The 9692-nt window shown below is 43.9% G+C and overlaps 1 protein-coding gene and 1 long non-coding RNA gene across 4 annotated transcripts; one reads left to right on the forward strand and one right to left on the reverse strand.

The window, feature by feature from the left end:
• Nucleotides 1-82: 82 nt before the first annotated feature.
• On the reverse strand, nt 83-9422 carry SIRT7 (sirtuin 7). 3 transcript variants are annotated; one of them, XM_079967691.1, is made up of 10 exons: nt 9289-9422; nt 8980-9117; nt 7564-7668; nt 5774-5844; nt 5559-5631; nt 4482-4580; nt 4159-4395; nt 2101-2181; nt 968-1074; nt 83-567 (listed from the first exon to the last, which is right to left on the reverse strand). In XM_079967691.1, the coding sequence occupies exons 1-10, from the start codon at nt 9382-9384 to the stop codon at nt 366-368; spliced, it is 1209 nt and encodes a 402-aa protein (XP_079823817.1). In that variant the 5' UTR covers nt 9385-9422; the 3' UTR covers nt 83-365. The 3 variants fall into 3 exon arrangements, with proteins under 3 accessions (XP_079823817.1, XP_079823816.1, XP_079823818.1); XM_079967690.1 differs by having other exon boundaries at nt 8980-9392; XM_079967692.1 differs by lacking the exons at nt 8980-9117; nt 9289-9422 and adding an exon at nt 8930-8962.
• Nucleotides 2188-3970, forward strand: LOC307211246. Its single transcript, XR_013836356.1, has 2 exons — nt 2188-2324; nt 2378-3970. It is a non-coding gene; the product is annotated as an uncharacterized lncRNA (long non-coding RNA).
• Nucleotides 9423-9692: the final 270 nt, after the last annotated feature.

Genomic DNA, 9692 nt, shown 5'->3' on the forward strand with positions numbered 1-9692 from the left:
ACCCAAATGTGGTAGTTATCAGCGTTGCTGACATCAACACAAGTCTGGGAATATAAGCTGTGTGCTACAAAAACCACGGCCATTGCCTTTTATTGTTTTATTTTATTAATAATATTTAATAATTGACAGCCCTGAGTATTAAACACCAACCCCTCTTCAGCCACAGCAGAAACCAAGCTAGGCTTCAGCCTCTGTTTACAAACTGAGTAGTTATACAAAACATTTATGAAAATAGCAGCTGTGTTTTTCCAGTTAGCCCAGCAATTCTGGTCAAATCCAGTGTAGGTGTAAGGTCTTGTCCTGATTTTAGCAACTTCAGTTGGTCCTCAAGGTTAAAAAAACCCAACACCCTTATAATGCCATTATCAAGACATTTTTCTTTTCTTGGTGCCTTTTGCACAGCCCCTGCCAAACCAGCCACCAGAAAGGGGTCCCACGGGTGTCTGCTGTTGCTCTCCCAGCTGCACTTCATGAAGACCTACTGGTGGAGCCACAGCTCTCCTGCTATGACTGCCTTCTTCTTCAGGTTGCAGAGGAACAGCCAAAGAGAAAATGGGGTCCTTTGTTCTGCAAGCACAATAATATGTAATATTAAGTTTACAGCATGCAGAGAATTACCATAAAGCCCAAGTATCAAATGAAAGGGTGTGTTTAGAACCATGCATGATATACTCCAGTAAAACAGGGCTGGACTGCAAGTCCTCACAAGTGCAAGTATGTTCAGTGCATATTTCTTTCCTGATACAAACCATGTTTAAATTACATCACATTATGAAGAAACAAGAAGCTATATTTAATTATAAACCTCCATATGATATTGTATAAGCAGACAAGAGCCAACATTTAGATTAAATGTAGAAGAGCCTACATTTAGCATCTGCTCATTCAAAAATCTGCTACTATCTACAAGAGTGAAGTATTAGTGTATAAGGGCACAGTGCTCAAGCCAAGCATTATCTCTGCTGACCTGTCATAGCAAGGGACGGGAAGCCCCAGCTCATCCATCAATAGCTTCATCACATCATCACATTTCCCATGAAGTTTCAGGGCTGCCAGATCATCCTTTGGTGTCCACTGTAGACAGAACAGTAATACTGTGAATGAAGTGAACTGACTTAGCACTGCTACCATGACATTCACAATGATCTTCACATGTCAAGTACTAGGTTTTCACTTTTATTGTAGAAACATTAGTAACATGTTTATCCCATGGCAAAGGAATGAAACTTCGACATAAACATGTGAACAACATAAAAATTTATTTGAAATCTGACAATGTGGCTTGTTACAGAATTACTTTCAACCAATGATAAGTAGGAATCCACCAGATGGCTTCTAGGCAGTGGCATAGCACGGATGGGGCCACAGGGGTTTTTGCCCTGGGCACAAAAATTCAAGATTAAAAAAAAAAAGAGTGCTCCCTGGCCCAGAAAATGTCCCAATGTTCACCTGGGCAGACTGAGGAGCAGATTTGGGCAACGGCTGGTTGCTACGGAGCCCTCTGCATGGGCTTTACAAAGATACTTGCTCCTGATCAATTCCCAGTCCCACTCTCTGCCATGCTCGATGCTCATGGGGCACCGCAACTGCCACTCGGGAAGGTCACCAAGCTATTGCCCCTTCATTCCAACCTATCAGCGGGCAGAGCTGAAGAGCTCCGCCCTGCAGCCCCCTTGCTAGCTGGTGCTGCTGAGGTTGCCAGTGACAACATGGAATAGGAGTGTGTTATCAGCCATGGACCAATCAATGAAGAGAGTTTTGGTCCATAGGGATGTTCATTACCATACATTCTACTCAGACACGTCAATTGCTTATTTTTTGTATATCCTTTAAACCTAAACATTTCTTTTCTTATCTATTTCTCTTTTAGAAACTACTTAGCTTCTTATTCAATCCCATATGCCCAACTGCACAAAAACATATTTCACACTGCACAATTTTTTTGATAATGCACACAATTTGTCCAGCTGCATGACGGAATAAACCCTGAACTTTGGTCCTACCCTATAAACACATGGAAGCAACTAAAGTAATCATATACACTTGCATATATCACCAGAGCAAATTGCTCTGCCCATAAATGACAAGGCTCAAACTAACCTGGAGATTTACAATGTAGAGTTTAGGGCGGTGTCTGGGTGGTTTGCTCATGCACCACAAATGTGGATACTTCTTCAAAACCTGTTGTGAGAAGGACAACACAACCAAAATATTTATCAGTGCGAGAAGAGGGAAGGAGTCCCAAACTTTGAGATACTTGGCAACACAGTTCATCTTTAGTCATCTATGGTCATCTTTAACCAATGGACTCGATGGCCCTTGTGGTCTCTTCCAACTCTATGATTCTATGATTCAATGCCTACTACAAACTACTTAGAATGGGAAGTAGGAAGCAGGAACAGTCTTCTGGTACCAACTTCCAGGATTACATGGTTGCCAAGGCTTTTGCAGGATTCAACATCTGTAGCAGAATTTCTATCAAATGCAAATGACCAGTCCCAGTAAACATCTCAAGTGTACTGTCTGGATTAATGACGGGCAACACACATGCTTTTGCTAAAATTTAAGTGATCATATTTCTAGTCCAATGGCTAGCATGCCCAAAAGACTCAAACCAAACACTTTTGCAGGTATTGCAACTATAAAAATACACATAACTAGCAGTCACCTCAGCTAGCTATTACCTCAGCTAGACGGAAGTCATACAGTAAAACAGGCCTAGGCGTCAAGTTCCAATGTGGCTTCCTCCCAGGGAAATGTACTTAGGACTACAGTCCCACTTGGCAAGAAACATGAAACACTTTCTAAACTAAAAATACTTTCTCAAAACACCCTCAAGCATGGAGATGGATGGGGAGAAGTAGAAGTGTAAGCAGGACATGATCCTCTGGTAAAACACTGGCCAATTCCTGATGGAACATCTAGTAACAGCTAGTTGCTGGGATTGTTGAAAAGCATGCTGGAGTAGATGGGCCTTTCCTTATTGTGCTCTCTAGCAAGTGTCAGGATCTAACAGCAATAAAGCTATACAGCAGACCTGCAAATTATGCACATTTAACCTGTGCACATTCAGCTCGACACCCTTGGCAATTAAATAATAAATAATAATAATAAATAATAATAACAATAATAATAATGATGATGATTGAGGTGTCGAGGAAACCTTTGGCATTCCCAACGTGTTTTGACTGTATGCAATTTTGGCTTTTTGTGCTACACTTGGAACACAACCCCACCACCAGCACAAGTTATGGGTCCACTGTATTTTAACTGTAAGAGATCCAGAATACACATTCTGGATTTATATGATTATATTTAAAAAATAGTGATCTACTCAAATATGGTATAAGGCCAATTCAGGTATCCTTTAGTTCATTCTTACATTTCTCATTTACATAGAGAGGCAAACACTAACATGTTGAAATAATACAAACTGCCTTATTGGGAAACTTAAAAAATATATATCCTGGGTTATTTAGCTATGAACCACTTAACTGTATACATCCTTACTTTAATCCAGGTTTGGGGACCTTTGGCTCGCTGGATGGTGCTGAACTACAACTCTTGTCATCCCTGGCCATCAGCCATGCTTGCTAGAGCTGATGGGAATTGCAGTTCACCAATGTCTGTAGGGTCAAAGGTTTCCCACTCCTGTTTTAATATCTAATTGAAAAGGGGGGCGGGGAATGCAAGCCAAGACATTCATACAACCCAAGTTGCTTTATTAAAATGCTTGCCTTTTCAGACTTAATTTTTTTAAACAGCTTCCTATCTTTGACCAGATATTAGAAATCTGTTTCCATAACCTTCCCCTGGCATATATTTGGCTATAACCAATGACACCAGAAAATATTCTCAAAGGATTGTATTGTTACATTTCTAAGAAGCTCCAAAGGAGGAAATGCATACATATTTGTGCCTATGTTGCAGAAACTTCTATTGTTACATTTCTATGAAGCTCCAAAGGGGGGGAAACATACATATTTGTGCCTAAGTTGCAGCAACTTCTATTTTTGCAAACACTTTCACAATAAACCTTAAAGACTATAAACTGAGGTGTCAGCCTGCTGATTCCAATATAATTCTAGAATTTTTGAAATAAAACCATTACAGAGTATAGTGGAATTGTACATCGAATGACATTTTCTCCTGCCTTACCTTCAAGCTAGATCCCAAGCACAGGATCACATCTGCTTTGCTTGCAGCCTCTATTGCTGCCTCCCAGTTCAAGGGCTGCTGCAAGATGCCCTTCTCCCCAAAGTGTACAATTGTATCTCTTAGTTGTGCCCCACATTTGTGGCACACTCTGCCGGTATGGTGCCTGTGCAAGGCTGTGCGCTCCGTCACGTCAAACATTCGCACGTATTCACGATTGGGTGTGCAGGATGTGCAAACCTAATTTTGAATGGAAGCACAGAATCTGTGTTATCATTCCCTATGGTACAATGGTACACCAAGCCCCACTCTCTGCATATGCTCACCTCTATATACATGTTTCCATGCAGCTCAGACAGGGCTTCCCGAGGGAGCCCACTGCGCAAGTGGAGCCCATCACAGTTTTGTGACACCACATGCTTTACCTAAACAGGGAAAAATAAGAGTGTTAAGCATGGAGAAAGTAGAGTTAAAAGTAAGTCCCTTCTTGTTTCCGTTTATCAGCAGTTAAGATATGATCTGCACAGTTTGCATGTTAAATAGCCAACCTTCCCCTCCCTTTCTCACTGCTCTGCCAAAATAGCTGGAGGAGATATAGCTGATTAGCAGGAGCGGAGAGACAGTGGCTAAATGTGGTTGCCTGATAAAGCATGGGTGGACAATAACTGCTCACCAGGAGTGAGCACTATGGAATCACCTCTGTTTGAGGTGCCAGTTAGCGAAAGTAGCAGAGTTAATGATAAAAGACAGCATAGCCTTGCATTCAAAATGAGAGAATATTGTCAACAGGTTGGGTGGTTTCGCAGACTGGTACTGAATCCATCATTTCCTAATTTAAGAAATTGCATTCAAGAGCAGACAGCTCTTGAAGGAGTGCGCCAAAATTAACGCTATGTATTTGTAACCCACGTGCAGCATCACTTCTATGGTGCTGTCAATATACAGTGTCATACTGCAGTCTTTTAAAGTAACCTAGAAAGTACAGAGTGTGTTAAGCAGCCTATAAACCTCCCATACAATATGCCACAAACCTGTTAATTCTTCGTGGATTTCTGCTGCCTTTTACAGCAAGTAATATCTATTTATGTGCTATCAGTTCAACCTATAATTCAATCCTGTGCAGGAACCAAGTAACTAACAGGGAGGTTCATTTTCGGAGTCCTAAGTGCCAGCCTCCAACACACATACAAAGACTGTCTATCTCCCTGCTACTCTAAGCCCCATGTCTGATTCACTTTGTCTAACAATACAGTATTTGTGCATGGCTTTATCCTCTGCACTGAGAGGCTCTCCAGCATCCCAGATTCTCCAGACATAATATCCATTTCACATTCACATGTTCCCCACTGGTGCCATCTCTTTTTACCCCTGGGAGTATAGGATTGACTAATATGCAGCCTTACCAGTTTGTGGTTGTGCAAACAGGCGATGCTCATGTGGGTGAGTGTGGGCTCTGCCTCACTCAGATCCACAGCCCTGGCAAGCGGAGAGAAAAACTGTATTAAATAACAGTAATCAATCTCACATGTTCCAGTGGAGCCTTCTCTGAGGAGGCGGAAAAGATCTAAGAAATTTCCCAAGCACCAGGCAAGCATCTGAACGGTCAAGTTTTGGTTACCTGATACTCCTCCCTTTCTGCAGCATTGTCCACACCCCATTAGGGCCTCTATAGTCAGGAATTGAAGCTGCCTGTGTTACCAGGAGACATAAGAGAAAAGGGACCTTCAGCAATACACAGCCACACTCATCCGCAACTTTGTCTGCCACATCCTAAAAGCCCTGCCAACCCCCAGTCTCCTGCTCAGACATCTCTCCACTGCTACCATCATCCAAAACTGAAAGCCCTTCATGATACAAGCACCTGCCCCCATCAGTCAACTAACACCATACTGAAATCTGCCTGATAAATGGTCTCAACATTTTCCTCCATCAGGAAAAATCTTATTCCAAACTTCTTCATAGCTAGGGCACTTAAGGTTCATATGCTGCTCACATGGCAAACATGTTATTAATCTGCCCTGCTCTTCTGCCTCCCAAATTGCTAAGGCAGATTACCGTATTTTTTCATGTATATACAGTATACACCCCTGTGTATAAGACGCCCCCTATTTTTGGGGACTCCAAATTAAGAAAATGGGAGAAGATTGCCAAGAGTTGTTAAGCTTTTTGGGGGGAGGATTGCCCAGAGTTGTTGAGGGTTTTTTTTTGAGGGGGATTGCCCAGTTACAGAGCTTATAGAACAATAACTGTATTGTTAGACATTCTCACATATTGCCAATGACACCAATCGTAAGCACGGTCGCCAACAGCACTCACCAATTGCCCGCCAAATTGCCACAGCGGCAGCAAAGCCACAACAGATCTTGTCGCATCCACCAATCAACCACCCAATCAAAGATGACCATCTCCTGCAAGCCGCAGCAACCTATCGCCCGTCATCACACTGCGCTATCCGTGTATAATATGAACCCCAAATTTTAACTTAATTTTAAAATAAATAATCCTCATCTCATACACGGAAAAATACGGTAGTTGTACAACATAACAGAATGGAAAAACACAGCCAGCCAAGCAGCATCTCCCACTGTCCAACAGCTGCTTTGCCATAGGCAAGTCTGATAAAATGCTATTTTCTTCCCCATAACATGAGACAGCTAGAGGCAAGAACATGATGATTCTGCAGCTTTCTCATCTGAAGTGCTGAAAAGTCGCTATCAGTCAGTATATTTATTTATTTCATGAAATCTATATACCATTTGATAGTAGAAAAAACCCAAAGCAGCTTACAAAAAGAATAGGCAATACTCAGCTAGACATACCAATTCTATGATTGCATATAAGACAGCTTCCCATTGTCCTGCATACATTCAAAACAGTTGTTCCATCATCTCAGTATCCACACTTCCCATACTTCAGATTGGGAGTGCCTCTTCACTACCTCTAAATAAGAACGCTGTTAACAATACTACAACAAACTATTTTCATAAGTTCAAAACAATTGTTCTGTTTCACTTGTGAAAGTGGCCCAACTCACATCAAGAGTCACACTACATGTTATACTCACCACAAGAGAGCAGTCTAGCTCTTCTTGTTCTGCAAACTCCCCAAACAACAGACAGAGAACACTGGACAGGAATCACAATCAAACATGCATGGATAAAAAAGCTTGTTTTATTTTTGCTTACCTCTCTCATTAACAGGTAATTGTCCCTAGGAGGGAACAAAAGTAGTTTGAATACAGTTTCTTCTATATTTATCTGTTGCTGAGGGAGCCTACAGGATTCTCAACAGTCAGAACTGGACTGCTCTTGCATGGTGAACATAATGTGTAGCCACACACTAATAAATACAAACCACTATAGGATCATGTACCAGGTGATTTTAGAACAGCCAACCACACAGTCTTACCGTACTGATGCCAGCTCCTGTGTAAATGATGAGATGCTTTGCTCCCTGCACAGCTGCAGAGAGCTTACTGACTTTTCTTTTCAACTCTTCAGGTTCATCACAAACCTAAGAGTGGATGAATGAGGGACTGAAATTATTTCCAAAGGACCACTTCAGCTAAGCCCTGTACAATTCTAATCACATGACATAAACTCAGCCATGTCTTTTAGTCTCTTCCCTTCACTCTCTTTCTTTTGTCCTCAACTCTACAAGCTTTGTAAAGGAAGACATGAAATAGAAGAAAGAGCTTCAGTAGAAACGTCTTACATGTCAGAAACAGGATACATTAATGACATGTGGGAATAAGTGAGGGGGGACCAGCTCATCAAGAACAAGGAGATGGCTAACAAGAGCATTAACCCTAAACATTTTTCTTTAGAAGGCGTTCTGATGTAACAGAACTTACTTTCAAGCACATGGACCAAATCAACTTTGGGCTGTAGCAGAAGTTTGATTTTGTAACAACTGAAAGCCAACTTAAATGCTACTCTAACAGCAACTGGCTCCCTTGCCTTAAAGCCCTCAGTCAAATTACACTGCAGGGTTTTCAGAAACACTTTTCACTTTTTAACTGGTCTTCTGAATATGACATATATCAGCTAGGTAATAGTCTGACTGAACTATGTTCTTCCTGGCTCTGCTTTAAAAAACGGGTGGGGGCTGCTGTTAAAAGATAGTTCTAAGTGTATATAGGTTTTGAACACAAGCTGCCATGGATGGACATTTGCCCAGAAAAACAGCCTAAATATATTAAATTAAAAAAATTAAATTGAGTAAGTTTTCTCAGGTAGTAAAAATAGAATAATCAGAGGCCTAGGCAAGCCATACTAAGCAGTGTTGGAAAGAATTTACTTTGGACAACGTATTTCTTATGCAGCAGTGGCGTAGCGTGGGTTGTCAGCACCCGGGGCAAGGCAAGTAATTTGCGCCCCTGAACCCGTGGATTTGCGCCCCCTAACCCTAACCCCCAGATGTTGCGCCCGGTGCGGCCGGCCCCCCTGCACCCCCCATGCTACCCCACTGTTAAGCAGGCCACATACTTTCCACTGTGTGTTTTGTCACCAGCAGGTAGTAGCTGAACAAGCAAGATAAATGTATACATGTGTAATACCAGATACTCATCCCCTCCGTCCTTCTCACTAGCTCACTTGTTCACTCTAATCCCAACAGAAGTGAAGCGTCGCTGTAGTACCGTAAAGGCTAACAGGCTCGTTTGCAGACTAGCGCCCACTTAGGGTGCCCCACGAGTGACTCGGTGTTGTTTCTGCCGCCGGCGAGCGACTGACGTGGCTGCCCCGCCGAGAAACCCTCCTTCCTCCGTACTCACTCGCGCTCGTTTACGCATCGAGGGGGGGATAGCTAGCAAGGCGCACACACCTCCTCCAGCCGCCGCCGCAGCCTCTCGCGCTTCTTGCCAAGTCGCTCCAGATCCCGGACGATCTCCTGACAGCCGGAGAGCAGCGCGGCCTCGTCGGGGCTCCGCTCGGCCGCCGGTTTGCGCAGGATCCGCGACACCTGGCGCCGAACGGCGGGTGAGAAAGAGGCGGAGAGGGAGAGAGAGAGAGAGACAGAGGAAGGGGGCGGTTGATGGGGAAGGAGGGGGCGTGGGCGCAAGGCAGAAACACCGGCGCCCACAAGCGCTACAGAGACCCACAAGCCCCTCGCCCCAACCGCAGGTCCCGGTACCTGTCTGCGTCGCTCCCGCTGCTCTTCCTGCCGGAGGAACTCGGCACGAGCCGCCGCTTTCCGTTCCGAGCGGCTCAAACTCCAACCAGCCGCCATCGTCCCGGTGGCTTTCGGATACCAACCAGCCCTGCCGGTGGTTTCCGCTATTTCCGCTTCCGGCCTCCCAGAGCAGCGACCGAGGAAGCTAGAGTGCCCTTACTTTGCGGCAATTCAGAGAGACAGACGAGGTGACGAGGCTCGCTGTCAGAACTCCTCACAAAGGAGGCTAGAAGGGCCAACGAGGCTGCTCGCCGGAACTTCCGGTCCAATGGCTACAAGGGTTCCGCCATAGAGATGCCAGAATGACGACGCTCTACAGCCATCTCTTTCTGTGAAGAGAGACTCGCAGTCCATGGCGGCTTTCA

This window comes from Podarcis cretensis, assembly GCF_951804945.1.
Source record: "Podarcis cretensis genome assembly, chromosome: 2".
Lineage (NCBI taxonomy): Eukaryota > Metazoa > Chordata > Lepidosauria > Squamata > Lacertidae > Podarcis > Podarcis cretensis.

What these genes read in the sequence shown, in the direction of transcription:
- SIRT7 (XM_079967690.1), bottom strand. Translation starts at nt 9,384, where the DNA reads ATGGCGGCTGGTTGGAGTTTGAGCCGCTCGGAACGGAAAGCGGCGGCT. An exon ending in TGCGGCGGCGGCTGGAGGAG is followed by an intron (nt 7,669 to 8,979) that starts GTGTGTGCGCCT and finishes ATCCACTCTTAG; the next exon opens with GTTTGTGATGAACCTGAAGA. An exon ending in CCCGTCCCTTGCTATGACAG is followed by an intron (nt 568 to 967) that starts GTCAGCAGAGAT and finishes TTGTGCTTGCAG; the next exon opens with AACAAAGGACCCCATTTTCT.